The sequence below is a fragment of the Cricetulus griseus genome, chromosome X (assembly GCF_003668045.3).
Source record: "Cricetulus griseus strain 17A/GY chromosome X, alternate assembly CriGri-PICRH-1.0, whole genome shotgun sequence".
NCBI classification, from domain to species: domain Eukaryota; kingdom Metazoa; phylum Chordata; class Mammalia; order Rodentia; family Cricetidae; genus Cricetulus; species Cricetulus griseus.
This window is the reverse complement of record NC_048604.1, coordinates 124,945,319-124,964,974: the sequence shown is the minus strand read 5'-3', so window position 1 is coordinate 124,964,974 and position 19,656 is coordinate 124,945,319. Positions and strand designations below refer to the sequence as shown.

The window sequence follows — 19,656 nt, the reverse complement described above, 5'->3', positions numbered from 1 at the left end:
GGTTAGTAGCTTCTCATCCAATTAGAGAGGGGCTTTCATGCCAGAGCAGACAAAGCTGGGATTTCTGTTGGCTAGACATGCTGACACTTCAGTCACTTCCTTCCTCAAGTTTTCCAGAAGATCACTCATTGATGAGGCCCACCCTGGGCAACTCAGGTTGTGACTCCTGCCTTTATCATATCAACAAGGCCAGCATACAAACGGATGTGCTAATAGAGTGTGAGGAAGAAGTAAGTGTGTGTGTGTGTGTGTGTGTGTGTGTGTGTGTGTGTGTGTGTGTGTGTGTGTGTGTGTGCGCGTGTGTGCGCGTGTGTGTGCGCATGTGCACCATTGAAAATCAGATGTTTAGAGTTGCATTGACAGAGAACTTTGTGAGCAAGTTGGATTCATTTGTCCCTGGAACCCTCCCAATCCCCCACCCCCCCCACCCTGCTAAAATCAGTTGCTGAAATGACTTTCTTCAAATTACTGTTCTCTGATTCCTTGCCCTATCCCATTTTTCATTTTTTCTTTCTCTCTCCCTCCTCCCTCCCTCCCTCCCTCCCTCCCTCCCTCCCTCCCTCCCACCTTCTTTTCTTTTTTTTAAGGCAGGGTCTCTCTACATAGCCTTGGCTGTCCTGGAACTCACTATGTAGACCAGGCTGGCCTCAAACTCATCTACCTTTGCTTTCTGCGTGCTGGGATTAAAGTCCAGGACATCATCTTTTTCTTTTTGTCTTGCAGTTGCTGCCTTTGTAGCCTTGATTTCCCTTTTTGCTATTTTTTGTTTGGTTTCTAGAAGCTTTGCAGTAATTTGAACTTACTCATCCACTTGAAAGATGTTTATTGAATGCCTGTTCCAGGCTCTCAGAATAGGTACAGGATAGAAACCACTTTTCTATCCTGAAGGACTGGGCTTAATTGGATGATGAATCAAGGGTCATGGTGGGAACCATGGTAGAGAACCTTACTTACTCTTCCCCTAGGAGGTCACATCTATCTCTTGTAGCTCAGAAGCCTGGAAGTCAAGAATTTACTAGAAATGCAGACTCTTAGGCATCACCCAGCCCCACTGAAACCGAATCTGCCTTTTCACTTTAATCCAAGGAATTTTCGTGCATCTTGGAACACCCTGAACAGGGCTCTGGACAAGCCTGTGATATCCAGAGGCTTGACTCCTGGTCTGTAATTTCCTTATTATCACCCAAGTGCTTAGTTGGCTTTCTTGTCAAAAGAAAGACCCAAATCAAATGACTTTATTTGCTCCTCTGCTCTCTCATAGCCTATGGGGGCTCTTATAACAGGGTACTGTTATGGTGGAAGCTTCACCCCAGCCCTTGGCATCCATATACCCAAAGAGACTGGGATGTTATGGTGGAAGTTCCACCCAAGACCCTGGCATCCATATACCCAAAGAGACTGGGATGTTATGGTGGAAGTTCCACCCAAGACCCTGGCATCCATATACCCAAAGAGACTGGGATGTTATGGTGGAAGTTCCACCCAAGACCCTGGCATCCATATACCCAAAGAGTGTGGGATGTTATGGTAGAAGTTCCACTCAAGCTCCCCTCCCCCATCTCCCTCCAAACCCTGCTGCATCTCAGAAAGCACGCCAAATGATGGCCCCCAGAGATATTCAAGACCACTCCCACAGGGTTTTTAAACTGTCCCCCAGGAAATAGATTTGTGGTTTTTCTGGTCTCTCTTTCCTGTCTCCTCTCTACGGGGACTGGAAGGCCACCAGGAAGCAGTGTATTCATTAAACATGGGTTTTTCTAATTTGGTTTGATTTGGTCTGATTTGGATTGCTGTATTGGCAGAGAGGCTTACTGGGGTGCAGAAACTTGTCAGGTACCTCGAAGTTCACGTCTTAAAATGATACAGTCTCATTGGCTGAAAGTTCAGTAAGTTAGAAATATGGTGGGCTCAGCTGGATTCTCTGCTTCAAAGCCAAAATCGAAGTGTGGTGAAACTGAGCCTCAGCTAAGAGAACATTTGCAAGCTCATTCAATTTGTCACTGGCATTCACTCCCCTGCTCTTGTGATAATTGGCTGGTAATGGGATAGGAGGACACCTCTGGAGGACTTCTGGATGCTTGTGTTTAGTGCAGACTTTTCCATACATGTTCTGAACATATAGTTCTACAGACAACTTCATGTATAGTATGGCTCATTAGCATTTTAAATCTCTGCCCCGGGGGTATATATTTGAGTGTTGTAAGGAGCCATGTGTTACTCTGGAGTGCTGCTGTGCCTCCTCCAGTGGTGCCAACCATTTTAATAAGCCTCAGGCAGGGAGTTTCTGCCCTTCCTCTTTGAGGAGGCAGGTGGAAGTGCCGCAGTGCAGACAAGTCTAGAGAGGTAGCAGTGTGCAAGGGAGTAGTAGTCCCTGCACCACTAACATCCTATGGTTATATGCAAAACTGCTTCCTCTAGTGCTTTGATGCCCAGGGCTTGTAACATGGACCTATGACATCTGGACCACCAGTAAGTGCTCAGGTGGTCCCACCCTGTACCAACTGTCCCCATCAGCCTTGGGGCAAGTGAAAGGAGCAGAAGGAAAGGAGAGAGGGAGGGAGGGATTGCTGCTTGTTGCAGGTGGGGTGGGGAGGAAAGCATCCCAGGTTCCCTTTAGGTTATTAGTCCTTACCAGAGAGCTGCATGGAATGGTGCCTGGAGAACTGAATATTTTCTTGCATTTAGTGAAGTCTAATTTCTAACCTTGGTTTATGACCAGATTATCCTGTTTTAAGAGTTTTCAAGTGATGGGCATTGCAATCGCTCTGAACTGCCCAACCTGTGCCTATAATCTGGAGTGGCTCCTCTCAGGTGCCTCCAGATTGAGTGGACAGTTTAGGAGATTAGCAATGTAAATCTCACCTCCTGACTGGGTTGCCAGCTGATATTAACAGATACCAGGGTTTAGGGGGCACTTCTAGAAGGCTGCCAGTTTTTTGCATTCTGACCAAAGCATTGAGCAGAGGCATAGTTGCAGCAGAATCTGATGGTTTATTAAGAGATAGTACACTTCCAAGGGAGGGAATGGGCTGGAAAAGGGAGTAATTTCAGTACTCAGAGGGCCTGCTCTACAGAGATTGGGGGCTAGTATGAAACCTTAAGGAGTGCTTGCATTTGCATAGTGTGGGAGTTGTAACACATTTGCATAGCACAGGTTTTCTCAAACATTCTCTGTTTTCTGTACTTGAACATATAACTTCCTGCATTACATGTCTCATTGACACCTTAAATCTCCACCAGGAGTGTGTACTTTAGTACTATAATTGCTGTGAGTTACATTTGGGTCCTTTGGACTTCCTCCTCAGCACTGGGATTAAAGGCGTGTGTCACCTCACCCAGCCCTGTCTTAGGTTCTTTAATAACCATGTGTACCCCTAAAAAGAAAGACAGAAAACCCCCCAAACCCACAAAACCTCTTTTTTTAAATCTGAACTTACAGTACTTCTAATGCTAAATATGTATTCGTTTTTTCTGCACAGTAACCCTCCCATTATCCGTGGGTAGGTGGAGTGTTGGCTTCGTATACAGGTTCAATTCCTCAGCACCTCTTACTAGTCAATGGCATGCAGGTCTGTCATCCACACAGGAGGATCAGGAGTTTCAAGGTCCATATTTGAGAAAGGAACTTGTAGCCTAGGTGGGCCAGGAGCTGCCCGAGGGCTAGAGAGCCTTAGAACTACTGATTAGCCTGTTAAATGCCTTCTCTTTGTCTAGCTTTCTTCTTCAAAGCCCTTTTAAGGTACCATGGATAAATGCCAGATGATGATCCTAATGGACATGTAAATTCCATTTCAGATGCCAGTTGTAAGTCTTAGGTAGTTACTGGCAATAAACCGGGGGCTCCCACAACTTCCTACTCAGGCTCTCTGATTCACTCCAGTGGCTCACAGAGATTAGGAATGCACCCGGCTTACCATTACTAGTTTACTATAAATCATACAATTTATGAGGAAGCAAATGGAATAAGTAGGTGAATAAGACAGCTATCGGGGGCTCCCTGGAGCTGCCATCTCCTTTGCTGGTGCACCACTCTCTTAGAACTTCACCAGCTCACAAAGCTCTCTAGTCCCATCACTTAAGGGTTTTTTCTTTGTTTCAGATCCCATTACACAGACATGGTTGATTAAATCATTGCCTGTCAGTGACTGACTAAATCCCCAGTCCCCTTTCCCTTCTTGGAAGTTGGAGTTAGAACCAAAGGTTGATTCTTAATCACATAGTTGGTTCCTCTGGCAGCCAGTTCTCAGCTTCTAAAAGTGACCTTGATAACATAAACTCCGGCATGGCTGAACCCCACTTAATATATATAACACAAAAGATCCTCTTTGATTAGGAAATCCAAGGGTTTTAGGAGTTTTGTGCTAAGGAGTGGTATGAAGACCAAATATATATTTCTTAGTCGTATTGCAGTATCACAATCCCATAATGACCCTACAGGTAGGTAATTATTAATATTATTTTCTAATTAATATGATCCCTGAGGCACAGAAAGGCATGGTAACTTGCCTAGAGTCACAAAGCCAGGGAACAGAACAATCAGGACTTTTGAGAGGGCCTTTGATGGTCATATCTACACTTCTTGGAGTCCCTTTTAATCTATGAAACATTTCTCAGAGAAGCCAAACTTGTGGGGAGACTCGAAAGACTATTAGTGGTTTACCAGGAAGAGAAGAAGAGGAAGAAAGGAATGTGCCAGATTCTAGAAGGAGCCTGAGCTAAAGACATGATATGCGTCCTCTGGGTGGAAAATTATGGAAGGGTGTGGTGACAGAATCAAGTTTTGCCTGTTTTATGGGCAACAAAGGAATGAGAATCCCATTCTCTACGTATAGGGGAAGGAAGCCCCACCTGTCTCCAGTGGCTACCCCCATCAGCCCTGTGCTGTTCCAAGTACACAGGAAGGGCTCTCATGACTTCTGTGTGTTAGAGTAGTTAAATTGCCCTGATTTCCTCAGAGCCACAATGTGTGTACTGAAGCTCTTCCTGTTTCTAATCATGCCTCTGGTACCTTCTCTTTGGAGGGAGAAATTATTAAACACCCATTTTAAAAAGTTAACACTGTTTTTTCCCCAGTTTATACTTGTGACTTATGATTCAGTTTTCTCCCATTTTGAGTTTTCCTGTGGAACCTGAGGTCATTTTATCTTTCTTGTGCATTGCAGGTATATTGCTTTGTGACCTGACAAGACCTTTTGTTTGAGTTGCTGCCTTGAGTTTTATAGAAACACATTGCATGAATTTTGATTTAGGATTAGGTAGAATTTCCACCAATTTCTGAAATGGCCTTTCCTATTTTGTGGTTATATATTTATGGGAAACAGCATTCTCTCTATTAACAATTATAAGATTAAACTACTGATCTGAAAAATGTTGAAGATGCTCTGTGTCCTTAAGTATCAAATAATCAGCCAATATTTACATTAAAAGAAGCATATCCATCTCATTAGTATGAAAATTAATTTCATCTTTAGTGTTAGAAATGGTAAATTGTATGTATATCAAAAAACTGTTTTAGGATAAGTTTATGATTTATTATCAGTAAGCATTTGCATTTTATATGTACAGTATTCTCAGGTGAAGTGGATATGAATGGAAAAAAGTTTAAGAAGCCCTGATTGTAGTGTCCTTGATGATGTTTATCTTTTTTTTTCCCTCAAGACAGGGTTTCTCTGTGGCTTTGGAAGCTGTCCTGGAACTAGCTCTTGTAGACCAGGCTGTTCTTGAACTAACAGAGATCTGCCTGCCTCTGCCTCTGGAATGCTGGGATTAAAGGTGTGTGCCACCACCACCCGGCTGATATTTATCATTTTCCTAGTTTTTTTTAGTAAGATTTTCTGTGAGTGGAGAGATGGCTCCACAAACAAGAGCACTTGCTGCTGCTCTGAAGATCCTAGTTCAGGGCACACATATGGCATGGCTCACAGCCGCAGAGGATCCATGGGTACCAACACACACACACACACACACACACACACACACACACACACACACACACACACACACACACCACATCCACATGAGTGCACGTGAGTGTGCACAAAGACACGGGGAGGGAGGGTAAATCTTTTTTTAAAAATTTACGAAGAAACATTTCTGGGTTTTTTTTTTCCACAGAAAGGCTATCTACAACTTTTCTATTCAGTCATCCAGCATTTTGAAATCTTTCTAGCATTGTTATTAGTTAGCCATCACTCAGAGGAACAATTGTCATCAGCAAATGGAGACTGTTTTCTGTCCCTTTTCTGCCACCTGTTTTTATAAACATGAAATAAAATTGATCTGTGCATTTTCTCCTTAATGTGTATTTCTTATCCACAGAGAGTATATTTATCTAGACCATTACCATATCTATCAGGAAGCATTCCTCAGATACCATGACAGCTATTTTTTAAATGATTTTTGATGGTGGAATGTTGGAAGACATTGTTGGCTGGTCAGAGATTTCAGCCTCCCTGTGGCCTAGCAGCTTATCTCAATAGGCAAAATGGAGCTCCCTCCCTCCAGCGGAGCTCACTTCCTCTACCTGCCCTTCTCTAGGCCTGGAGGACTGACCTTATCTAAAGCTCTCTCTAAAACCAGACTACCCAGTCATCTTTAGCTTGATCCTTGGCACAGATCCCTGCTGAGAAGACTTGTGCTAGGAGCTTTGCTATAGGACCCTACTACTATATACTGCCCTGTGATAGGAGCGTGCCACTTAATGCAAATTAGTTTGTCCCCAGGCTCCCAATCCCATATTTTTTTATACTCTGAAATAAAATTGAACTGATCCACCATAATCTGTCGGGGGGGGCCGGGGAGGAGGGGGGCTGTCTCCGTTCATGCTCATGGAACTTGTACAAAGCTTTCTCTGTCGCCTCTTCTGCATCTTTTCCCTCTCCACCTGGTGGCCAATAGGCCAAGAGGGAAAGAGGACCTGCACAGTGGAATTTAAATAGTGCTTGCTCATGTCATATAGAAAGCTATTTTGTATGCTCATCTTTTCAAATTGCCCTGACTAACTTTGTTACTGCTCTAGAATTACACTGCTGTGATTTAGAATTACTTGTTATTTTGTTTCAAGTTTTAGTATATATTGCTGATTGTTTCTGACTTTCAGACTTGCCTCACTCTGTAGTGTTAAAGAGAATGATGATAAAAATAGGTGTTTTTCACCAACTGTTTGTATTTGGAAAACCTTTCATCTAACAATATAGAATCCAAACAGTACCCTCAAACTGCTGAAGTAAATTTAATTTTTATATTAATCGCACTGTTGATAAAATAATTGTGTAGAAAAGACATCTGAAACCTCGAATGAATGTCTGATTTTACAGATATTGAAAATTAAGTGGTGAGGATATTTGATAGGAATGACAAGGATATTTGATAGGAATGACAAGGAACTGGCTACTTTATAATAGATGAAAACCCCATAATTGCTACTCTGGCTCTTATTTCTCTGGCCCATAAAACTAGTAGAGAGATATGTAGTTCTGTTACCTGGAAACCTGGGCTAGAACCATAAAGAGCCCTTGGGCTAGTTTGTCAGGAAATTTAGCATTGTTTATCTATGCCAGTGTTGGGAAAACCTAGAATGTTCATTTTACACAAGCTTTCTTTACTGTTGGCAATGCATAATTTTGGCCTGCAAGGATCTAGACCACTATAAGGCAATGAAGTCTTGAAAGGTACTTGGAGGGAAGTTAAAATAAAAATGCTGAAAGAGATTTTATGCCAATACTGGCTTCATCTACCCACAAACATGACTAGACCTTTTTACTTTGGGAATTGATTTTTTTCCTTTTGTGTTTGTTTGATTTCTGCTAGAATATTGCCTCACTACATCTCTGCATGTGTGGTTCTGGGCATTGATCTCAATACCCTGTGCATGCTACATAAATCCTTTATCACTGAGCTGCATCTTTGAAGCTATAGTAGTGTGTTGTGTTCCACTGTGAGCTCTAGCTCTGGGAAAGTTGTAGTTGTTTGAGCCCATGTTGAGAGCAATTGCCTAGCTCATGCAAGGCTCTGGGTTCAATCTTAAGTACCACAAAACACAACAGTTACGGTTTCAAAACTTGTCTTTCCCCTTTCCCTAATCAGTGTTCTCTGGTTTGTTCTAGGATGGCCTGGATTCTGTTGGAGGAAGCCGGACAAAGCAGGAGAGTGCATGGATATTCAGGCTGTGGTACAGCTTTGATCACAAGTATCCTTTTGCCTTCCTGTGGGCTCAGGAGACATTGGTGACAACATCAATTTGTTGAATTGTCAGTGGGTGACACTCCTGAATGGTGTGCATGGGACAGGTATACTCAGTGTTCTCTTGGGACAAGATGATCTTTCAACCATGTGTGGCCATGGTGAGCATCTCTCCAGCCAAGAGAATGTGGACATTTCAGTAGAGTGGGTAACCAATAGCCTGGTAGACTCATGTGGTTCTCAAAAGCTTTATGTCCAGGGAATGGTGCCTTTGTAGGTAAGCCAGTTAAAATTATACAGTGGCCTGTCCTGAAGTCAGGAAGGGAGGGAGGCTTGGGCCATCCTTGTTGTGAGGATCATTCCTATTGGTTGAATTTGGCCAATTATATCTAATCTTATACTGACAAAATATGGCCACATGCAGGGAATACACTATTCTTGTCAAGTCAAAGTAAAGAAAAGACAGTTAAAACTTCGTGGTATTTTGTATTGATGTAGTGATCAAATTGGTAGATGGCTTATTATAAATATTTTTGAAGACATTGAAAATATTAAAGCAATATTTTCCAAAGCATAAAAGATGAAGAGAAAGATACCCGAATTATAAATGTTCTCAGTTGCCGAGCGTTGGTGGCGCATGCCTTTAATCCCAGTACTCGGGAGGCAGAGGCAAGTGGATCTCTGTGAGTTCAAGGCCAGCCTGGTCTCCAGAGCGGGTGCCAGGATAGGCTCCAAAGCTACACAGAAAAACCCTGTCTCGAAAACCCCCAAATAACAACAACAACAACAACAACAATAATAAATGTTCTCAGTTAATACACTCTGAGAGCCAACTATGGAAACATATGTCTGTACTCACAGCACTCAAGAGATGAGGGTAGGAGGACTGGAAGATAAAGTCTAACCTGAACTACATAATGAGTTCAAAGCCATCCTGAGCTATATAAGACCCTGTCTCAGAATAAACACACTCATTTAACATTAAACCAGTCATGAAACAAAAGAAAATGGCATAAAGCAGTATTTTTTGTCTTCACCAAGTGTAGCCACAGCCAGTTTTTTTCAATCTTTTAACTTTTGTAACATCTAATATTTTTCTTTTTCAATTATATATAACATAAATATGTGTTTATATATTTATGTAAATATATTTTGTATTAATACATATATAATTGAAAATAGTGTATACACACACACACACACACAAATATATATGAGGTTATATAGTGTATACCTGTTTTCATGTCTGGTTTATTTGTATGATTTGTCCGTGTTGTGTTTAGCTCTAGTTCATTTGTTCTTATTGATGCATACTATTTCATTGTATGACTATTCCACAATTTATCATTCTATTAATGAACATCAGATTTTTTCCCACTTGAAGAAAACTTCTGTGAATATTCAAATACATACATGTCTTTGATGTGTTGTGTGTATGTTTTCAGTGGTACTGTACCTAGGGGAAATATTGCTGGGGCATAAGACATGTAGGTTCAGCGTTAGAAGACAGTTTTCTAAGGTGGTGCTACTATTTCACAATTCCTAGTGTCTGAAAGTTTCAGCTGCTCCATATGTTTTTGTTATTGTCTTTTGACTTTTATTATTTTATATTTTACTGTGGCTTTAATTTATATTTCTGGGACAGCTCATAGAATTGAGGACTCTCTTCACACATTTAGTGGCCATTAACTATGTTCCTTTATGAAATGCTTGTTTACATTTCTTGTCCATTTGTCTATTGGGCTGTCTGCATTTTCTTGCTGATGGCTAAGAGTTCTTTATGTATCTGAATATCTACCTTTTGCTTTTCATGTATGATAAAATACCTTCTACTTTATATCTTATCCATTCACTTTAAATTAAGTTAAATTCCAAATTAAATCTTTTGAAGAACAGAAACTCTCCACCCCCACACCCCACACCCCCACACCCCACCCCCACAAGACAGCGTTTTTCTGTAGCTTTGTAGGCTGTTCTGAAACTCTCTCTGTAGACCAGGATGGCCTCAAACTCACAGAGATCCACCTGCCTCTGTCTCCCGGGTGCTGGGATTAAAGTCGTGTGCCACCACCACCCAGCCTGAAGAACAGAAACTCTAAATCTGGTTGATTGATCCTGTTCTTGTCAGTGTCTTTTGTGTTCTGCTTCTGAAATCATTGCCTGTCCCAAAATCATAATGCCAGTCTCCTAAATTATCTTTATTCTTTATCTTCTGTGTGTATGTCTTCTTTTCCTGAGTGACAAACATGAGCAACGACAGCATCAGGAGATAATTTGAGATGCTCTGGATAATGTCATCTTTCAGAGATGATTTACAGATTTCAGTTTAGGGCTGCTCTACAGCTACACCAAAGCAATGGAGGTCACCTTAATCCAGTCAGCAAGAAAGGTAATTTAAAGATGGGTTCAATTCCTGTGAAGGTTAGTTTCTCTTTTTGCATTTTCATCTAGGATTCTAACCTAAAGCTTGGGCTGTTGACATCTTTTTCCTCAGTAAGCCCTCAAATTCCAGTTTCCATCAGTCTCAGTCTGTCACATCTGAGTCTGCCAGATTATCTGCTCAGCTTCTCAGATGTCTTGAGGGGAACTGGGGCTCGAAAAGTGTGGAACTCAAATATTTGTGTAGAGGTAGATTTTTCTCCATCTGTTTCAGTTCCACGGGACCAGTTTTCCTCTACCCACTGGGTCCCACAGCCGATTAAGAAATAACTGTTCTGAGACTTAATATCACTTACAACTCTTTAGCCAGTGGTTTAGGTTTCTTACTGGCTGGCTGCCTCCTAATTATTATCCCATTTCTACTAACCTGTGTATCTATCTCTACATGACCTGGCTTACTGATGATACCCGGGTGTTCTGCCTTCACGACAGCTACATGGCGACTCCTTTCTCTTCCTTTTCCCGAGTCTTTGTTCAGAGTTCCTGACTAGCTAAATTCTGCCTGTCCATTGGCCAAAACAGCTTCATTCATCAACCAATAAGAGAAACATATATTCACAGCATACAGAAGGACATCTCCCATCATATTTGGTGTTCCCTTCCCAGACTTCAGCCGTCTTCACTGCCTTAATCAATCTCAGAAGCCATCAAACAAGTGATAATTGATTCTTTGATGAGAAACAGAAGTGAGCTCCAAAGTCCCATCTGAATCTAAATTTAGAGAATTTGGGGTTTCTACTTCTTAATTCACAGAACAGAAACTAAAGTGGGTGTAGTCTAAAGAATTAGATAAGGAAGTTATTCACAATTCATCCTACCTCCACATCATCATAAATCCAGAAAAAAAAATGAGTTTTGGTGTTATCAGAATAGAATTTGGGCAGACATGATATGGTAGTGCATACCTACCTGTACCTATGGCATTTAAGCGGAAGGAACATGAATTCAGGATGAGCCTAGACTCCAAAGCAACTTTATGGCCAGTTTGGGCTATATAGTGAGTTGGAGATTGTCTCAGTTACTTTCCTATTGCTGTGGTAAAACACCATGACCAAGACAACTTATAGAAGGAAGAATTTATTGGGAAGATCAGAAGGTTAGAGATCATGACCATCATGGTGGCAGGCAGGCAGGGTGCTGGAGCAGTAGCTTAGAGTTTACATCTGATCCACAAGCATGAAGAAGTCACACTGGGAATGGCATGAACTTTTGAAAACTCAAAGCCCGCTGCCAGTGAAACAACTCCTTCGGCAAGGCCACACCTCTTAATCCTTCCCAACCGTTTCTGTCAACTGGGGACCAAATATTTAAATATATGAACCTCTGGGGGCCATTCTCATTCAAGTCATCACAGAGACCAACCTAGACAACATGAGACTGTATCTCAAAAAAGAAGAGGCTGAGTTGAACATACTGACTTCCACAGGTTTGCAGGACCTCCTTCCCCCACAAGTCATAAAACAGGCTTCCAGTTTAAGATGAAAGGCTCAGTGTCCATATACTCTCCATTCTTTTCCCAGGCCTCACAGAAATCGCAAAAGAGGTAGTTTTGGTTACTTGAAAAGTAACACAGAATAGTCAAAAGACAATCGTGAGTCTTAGAGAGTTTGCTTAGCTGATTTATTAAGAGAGTTGTTGGGAACAGCTGTAGTGGTTCCTTCTTGTCAACAGATTGACTAGTAGTAGCTGTTAGTTTTCCCTCAGCCTTCAGACATCTAGAGAAAGTAGAAAACCTTGATGGGGGTGTTGCGGGGGGGGATGTTAGTAGGGAAACATCTTGAGGACAACAGATTTTTCCATCCAGGGTAACCTTCTCTGTTTTTAGTTTTTAATACCGTAATAGGAGTCCCCGTCCTACCTGATGAACCAAGAGACTGAATAAATGCATGAGGGAGAGGGGACACTGAAATAATTAAACAATTGCAGATGTTTACCCGTAAAAATTTCTAACTAGGCATGATGATGTAAACCTATACATAAGTTACAGGTCAGCACAGCCTACATGATGAGTTAGAGACCAGCCTGGGCTTCAGGGTGTGAGACTTTGTCTCAGAAGGCAAACAAACAAACAAACAAACAAAAAACTATAAGAAACACCCAAAACATTTCCAGATAGAATCTTTAGAAAGAAACAGGAGGTTTTCCAACTCATGAAATAAGGGCAAGTTATTAGGAAATAGTTCAAAAAGAAAAGAAAAATCTTGGAAATTGTAAAGTAGTTCTATGGTTGGGTATGGATGTATGCATGCTTATAATCTCAGCACTTGAGAAACAGAGGCAAGAGAATCAGGAATTCAAGGCCAGCCTGGACTTCATAAGACCCAGTCTCAAGTTTTTTCAGGAAATAACCCCCCCCAAAGTAATGAATATAGCAAAGACCAAATTGTAGATTTGGAAAATAAAGTTGGAGAAGAAAACGTCAAGGATTAGCAAAATTTCAGAGATATTTTGAGAGAAGAGTGTCAACTACAGATGGGCCATATCACTTAGCTTCCACGGATTTAGTTCTAACTCGAATGGGTTCTAATGGCAGATATGTGCATACATGTATATTCTTAAGGAAAGTATAAAATCCAGTTTGAAGTTCTACAGCTTTAGAATAGCTATTCTAATGCTACAAAAGTTCACTCTCATGAACTTTATTTTGAGGTGTGATGTTTTTATTTGCAGGTTCTTTATAATAAAGTTTTAATTAAAGTGATTTTAAAAAAGTAATTAGATATTTTTAAATAGAGAATAATAAAATATATGTGACATGAAAGCAGAAGCAGAGACTATTTGGAGGAGGTAGGAAACCAGCAAAAATAGGATAGGAAGGATGGGGAAAAGGGACAAATAAGAACAAATTGAAATGACATGTTTGCATGAAAATGTCACAGTAAAACACATTGCTTTGGTAACTTAAAATATAAACACATTTTAAGAAACTGTATATACATCTGCATACATATTTTTAATTGTTCCAGGTCTTCTCACCTTGAGTCAAAAAGGGCTTGTTTTTGAAATGCCCAAAGCCGAGAATAGAAAGGCAGCTTCTGGCTTGACCCTTGACATGGTAGAGATTGAAGCTCTTGCTGCCTTGCTAGCTAAAGACAGGAGAGAAATGACTGCCCTGTAGGGGCCCACATCCATTTCTGAGCCTGCTCTTAAAGCCAGCAATCACACAACAGCTTGTTTCATCTGCAAAGAGCTCCAGCAGAACCCTTGCTTCTGTCTTCTAACAAAGAGTTATTCCGTTATTTAAAAGAGTTAAATAATTCCCAGCTAGAAGCATACCTACCTCAGTGTGGTCTTCTTAAAGGAACCAAATTAGGTAAGTAAGACATGCACTCTGATGACACCAGTGTTCTTTTTGCTTGCCTGCTTGCTTGCTTGGTTTGGATTGATTGTTTGGGGTTTTATTATTTGAGACAAGCTCATTGGGTTATCCAGATTGCCATTAAACTCATTATCCTCCTGCCTCAGCCTCCCAAGTGCTGGGGTTCCAGGTGTGTAGCGTTGTGCTTGACTGAGTCAACTCAACATTCTTTAACTGACTCTTAGAAATCATTGTCCTTAGAGTTACCCACGTGCACTTAGACACCATGGAGGTGTATCTTCATCTTCTGGTCCTATAGCTGTAAGGAGTACCTGTGTTGTACTGAGAAAATGGGAGGCAGGGAGGCTTGTGGGTAGAATGTTGGACAATTTATTACTCTTTGGGTTTTAAAAATGCATTCTGTTTTGTGTATATTTTCATTGCAGCCATTTTTCCTTAATTCCTTCTTTAAAGTTACTTGAAGCCCATTCTCACCCACAGTGGTCCTCCATTAACCACCACTCTCCCAGCCTGGTGTGGCTTGCTAGCTCGATGTCTGACCAGTCCCCAGGTGTATGATGTAAGTACTGCATGTAGGAGCTGTGTTCCTGCTCAATGGGTAGTCTCTTCCTGAGGAAAAAACACCACATTCCAAACTTCAGATCCACAGATGTGGCTTACCTTATAAGATGATCAGAAATTGTGTGTGTGTGTGTGTGTGTGTGTGTGTGTGTGTGTGTGTGTGTGTGTGTGTGTTTCTGTGTGTGTGTTCATCTGTTTGGCACAGTAACAGGGAAACCTATTAACAGGGTTATGTGGCTTCCCAATGTGGGCAGCTGTGATTGGGAATCCAAGTGACCAGATTGCAGTTCAAGCCCTAACGGGCTACTGAAGTTTTCATAATTGTAGCATGGGCCTGCTAGTGCCAGCTGGCGTGAGCATTAAATAAGGTTCATAAAGACACACCACAAACCACAAAGCAGCACAACAAGTTAAGGAGTCCTTTGCACGTAGTTTATTTATTGGTTTGGTTAGGTCCTCTCTTCCCATTTTCTGGTCCTAGAAATGGAGTCATCACACTTAGGAAAAGAATGCCCCTGCCATGGATGTTTCAGACTTAGGGCTGAACTTGAGCTCCCAATGTGGGTTGCGGGACAGATAGGTGGAGAGAGCAAGCAGGCATCTACAATTGAAGCAGTAGAAAGGAAGATAGAGCTTCCTCCTTCTCCATCTCTCTCTCACCATCCCAAGGTGATAGAGTCTTTGTCCTGAGGGAAAAGAACTTCTTAGATTTGTGTTCAGACTCACAGCTGCCAAAGGCTCGTTTCACTGTCCGCACAATGCAAAGGAGTAAATGCTGCAGCAGTACAGTTGAGGAGCATAGAATCTCAAGGATAATGCAGGCTGTCCATGGCCCCACCATTGGTAATGGACAAAACTGAGACCCTAAGTCAGGTCTCCAAATATGTAGTCCGCAATTTGCAGTTGATTTCATCAATGATGAAAAAGCAGAAGGCCAACCAAGAGGGAGAAGGGCTCCCAACAGTGGGGTCATGAAACTTGGTACACATTCAGAAAAGATGCATGAAAGAAAGAGATGTTTATGCCATAGTTAGCAGATAAGGCGACCATACCAAAAGACCCAAGATGAAAGCAGGGTTCTTAGATACCATGCTCTTCCTTTGAGAACAAGGACTACAGCATCTGAAACTCAGTGCTGCTGTGCACTGGGAGAAGCCAACAGAAACCAAACTTCTTACTTATCCCCCTTAGAGGAAGGCGACAGAGAGGCTGTCAGTAAGTGCCTGCCGTACAAGCATGAGGAACTGGGTTTAGATCCCCAGCACTCCATAAGATGCTGGGAATGATGATACAGGTCTATAACCTCAACCCTGGAACTCACTGGCATGATGGTCTAATCAATAATTGAGCTCTAGCTTCAGTGAGACAACCTGTCTCAAAAGATAAGGTAGAGAGCAATCAAGGAAGACAGCCAATATTGACCTCTGGCCTCCATGTGCAGGCTCGTGCATGGACACACCCACATGAACATCCAACTCACAAGCATGAACGCAGGTGACAGAGCTTTGTATTTGTAAAGCACTGCCTCAGTCTTTTCCTCACACATTCACCTACTGTGAAGAAAACAGCATTCACACCTCCTTGTCTTAAAGATGCCTGAACATCCCAGCATCCCCAGCCCCTCCTCCCCTATACAAGTGACACTTCTTCTGTGACCCATGGAATAGACTACTTCATGTTATAGGAAAATAGGCCTTTGGGGATGTAGCTTAGTGGAAGCCTGCCTAGTGGTTATAAAACTCTGGGTTCCATTCCCAGCACTGGGGAAAAGTGTGGGGGGGAAACCTGTGATGGGGCATTTAAACCCAAACTTCAGCCACTTTTTAAAAACCTTCTCTAATATGAAGCTTACTAATTTCCCTGTTTCTCAGAGGGATATTTTGAATAGTTTGATGACAGTGTAAACTCAGTAAGGTTTTTACAGTCATGGAAAGCAAGTATGTCTTTCATCATTTCAAGAGACTACTCAAGGTTTGCTCTATGAATAATGTTTGGGCTCTGGGCTCCACACATCCATCCAATCTTCAACTACCAAGACAAGAGCCAGCCTTGATGCTGATCCTGACCATTTGGGCCGAGGTTCTCCTGCCCAGAGTCTCAGCTACCTCCAGACATGGCAAGGCCTCCTGTTGAGTGAAAGCAAATCTTATCAATTGAGGAATCCAAAGTTGAGAGAGGTAGAGGGGCTTCCTTTAATTAGTGCCCTGTGAGGGTTACAGACTTAGTGGGTCTCATGGCCATTTGACCTGTTGTGTGGCTCCCCACTCATCATTTATAGAATACTTTTAATTGGTGGAATTTATTTGGAGAGCTCTGAGGTGTTCATCCTCTATTATTTACACTAGCCATAACTCATTTAGGTCTCAAGTATACCTTGTACACATAGCCTAAAATTAATTTTATAATTATTATAGTTTCATGTATGAAACAAAATTTGAACCATGAGACTTGTGGCATCATGTCATAATGTCATGATTAAACATGTTATTTTTTTTTTCCGAGACAGGGTTTCTCTGTGGCTTTGGAGACTGTCCTGGAACTAGATCTTGTAGACCAGGCTGGTCTCGAACTCACAGAGATCCACCTGGCTCTGCTGGGATTAAAGGCGTGCGCCACCAACACCAGGCTGAAACATGCTATTTTTATAATTTATAAAAAGGTGGAGATGGTACTCAATTTAGACTTGGAATTTTTGTACTAAAAAGCTCAGCCTGTGTGAACTAAGCACCACTTAGGAAGGCAAGAAGAAAGAGACATTGACCTTGGGTGGTTTATCATCAAGATGAGGAGTCCATATACCAATGGGTGGGGGAGGGTGTACCCATAGCTTTGTGCAGCATGACTGAAGGGGCATGGATAGAGGAGGCTCTGATGTCTAGAGGACACGACTTCAAATGAGTTTGGAAGGGCTGATGGGAAATGATAAAACAGATATCTGGGGTGTCTTGACATTTTATTTGCCATTTGAGAAAGCTCTTCATAGTATTGGACAGGCATCAGTGCAGACAAGAGCAAGGTCATGGTTTTCTTTGCTGTGCTTGTGAAACCCACTGGAGAATGCCAAAGTCTATCTGAACCACACTGTGTCCTGACTCTCCCCACCATCTGGTAGCTTCAAGTAGTCATGACCTTGTTAAGCCTGCCTTGTTTAGTCTTACCTATTTTACTACAACCATTGCCTAGTGTGAAATGCCATTCTGGGCCTTTTTCTGACCCACTGATTTTTTCACGTCTCTTAGGTGGTTCAAACTAGGCTGGGGCAACACAAATTCTAGCTCTACTTCCTGTCAACTAGACAGCTTTAGGCACATTCCATGAGTTCTCACAGCATAGGTTTCCTACTGTGACCCCAGTGTTCATAGCCTTCATTGGTAGGAAAGCTTATGTGAGGTTTCCACCAGGTATTTCATAGAGGCTCAATAAAATGTATTCTCCCCATCAGTCAGTCACTTCATCCAGCAGAGGGAAAACAAGGAGGAAAACCTCCCTATGGCTTACTCCCATCCCTGCAGACCTGAGGATAGGCTTGCTTATAGATAAACAGGCAGCAGGCCTACCCAGAAGACCTGCTCAGATAGGAGAGAAGCAGAGCCTGTGTGAAGGGTTTATTCATTCCCTTCCTGGAAATAGTATTTCTATGTGTGCAGGGAAGCAGTGAATGCAGCCAGATGCGTTCCTCTCTTAGACACTAACCCCTGAGCTCTCATGCATCTGGAAATCTAATCTGCTTCTGCTATTCTAAATCCTGGCTTAGGCAACATTGCCTTGATTGACGACACTATAGTTTCTATCCAGTGAGCACACCAAGGGCGTGTTACAGGCAGGCAAGTTTCATAAAATCCTTTGTTGTTTTTCTTTAAGGTTTTTAAAAATGTATGTGTATTTGTGTATTTTTAATGTATTTGTATTCGTGTGCCAGAGTATGTGTATGTATATGTACCAAATATGTGCAGGTACCCAGTGAGGCCAGGAGAGGGTTTTGGATCCCCTAGAACTGGAATCACAGGCAGTTGTAGGATTTGGATCTGGGTCCTCTTCCACAGCAGCAAGTGTCCTTATCTTCTGCCCTGTCTCTGCAGCCCCCAGATCCTTGGTTTTCCGATAGGAGGATTTGGGTTAGGTTGGCCCAGCTCTGGAACATCTCAGGTTCCCCTTTTGTTGGTTGTGCCTTTCAGAACCAAGAGCCGCTGAGAGAAGATGACTCTGATTTCATCCTGACGGAGGGTGACCTCACCTTGACCTATGGAGACAGCACTGTGACTGCAAATGGCTCCTCGAGCACCTACACAGCCTCCACAAGTCTTGAGGGTGGTCGGAGAGTGAAAAGCAGCTCTGAGGAAGTGCTTGATCGAGACCTGGGAATGGGAGATCAGAAGGTTTCCAGCCGGGGCACCCCCCTTGTGTTTCCATTGCAGGAAAATGCATGATTTCCCCCTAAGTCCTGAAGGATCAGGGAGGCTCTCATGAGGATGAGGATGGTCAAATGCCCCAGTGTGTTTGAGGTGTGGCTTTGACTGGGTTAAACTAATGCTTCTGTTTCATTGGGTCCGCAAACTATCATCACTTAAAACTTAACCCAAAACTCAGATGGTGAAGCTAAAGTGTCTCTAAATTAAGAAAAATGCAAACCTATTCCCACTTTCCCATATAGTAGTATGCTGTTTCAGAGTTAAACAAAACAATAGCATGCTTTTAATGGTTTCTCACTTCGTCTGCCTGCAGCATCTGACCGTAGTGAGGCAGATAAGTGGCTTCAACTCTGTGCTGTAGTGCCAGTCTAGCTGGCTTAAGGAACATCAAGTTGGGAGGACAAGTTAGACAACAGACAGTGAAGAAAGGAAACTGAAATCAGAATGTCAATGGTGCCAGATGCTGGTGTCACAGCAGCCAGTAGAGCCCCTGGCTCTGAAGACTTACACAACTGCATCCTCCTGTCAGAGTCCGAGCTATTCTATCTGTGTTGCTCCTAGACTGAACATTGGAAAGCGTGGCCATAGGTTGGGCATTAGCTCAGTGCTAGAGTGCTTGCCTACAATGCACAAGACCCTGGGTTCCATCCCCAGCACTGCAAAAAGTGTGTGTGTGGATTTCCAAGAGCATTTCAATATGGGGGAAAGAAGTCTAGTTCCTTCTCTGGAAATCTCTATAAAAGAGTT

The 19,656-nt window shown here is 42.3% G+C and overlaps 1 protein-coding gene across 1 annotated transcript in view; it reads left to right on the top strand.

The window, feature by feature from the left end:
* Positions 1–18,927, top strand: part of Slc9a7 (solute carrier family 9 member A7) — a 146,551-nt gene extending 127,624 nt beyond the window's left edge. Inside the window, exons 15-17 of the mRNA XM_027432318.2 lie at positions 8,106–8,188; positions 14,393–14,498; positions 18,676–18,927. Coding sequence (XP_027288119.1) covers positions 8,106–8,188; positions 14,393–14,498; positions 18,676–18,927 — 441 coding nt within the window. The remainder of the gene's footprint in view (positions 1–8,105; positions 8,189–14,392; positions 14,499–18,675) is intronic.
* Positions 18,928–19,656: the final 729 nt, after the last annotated feature.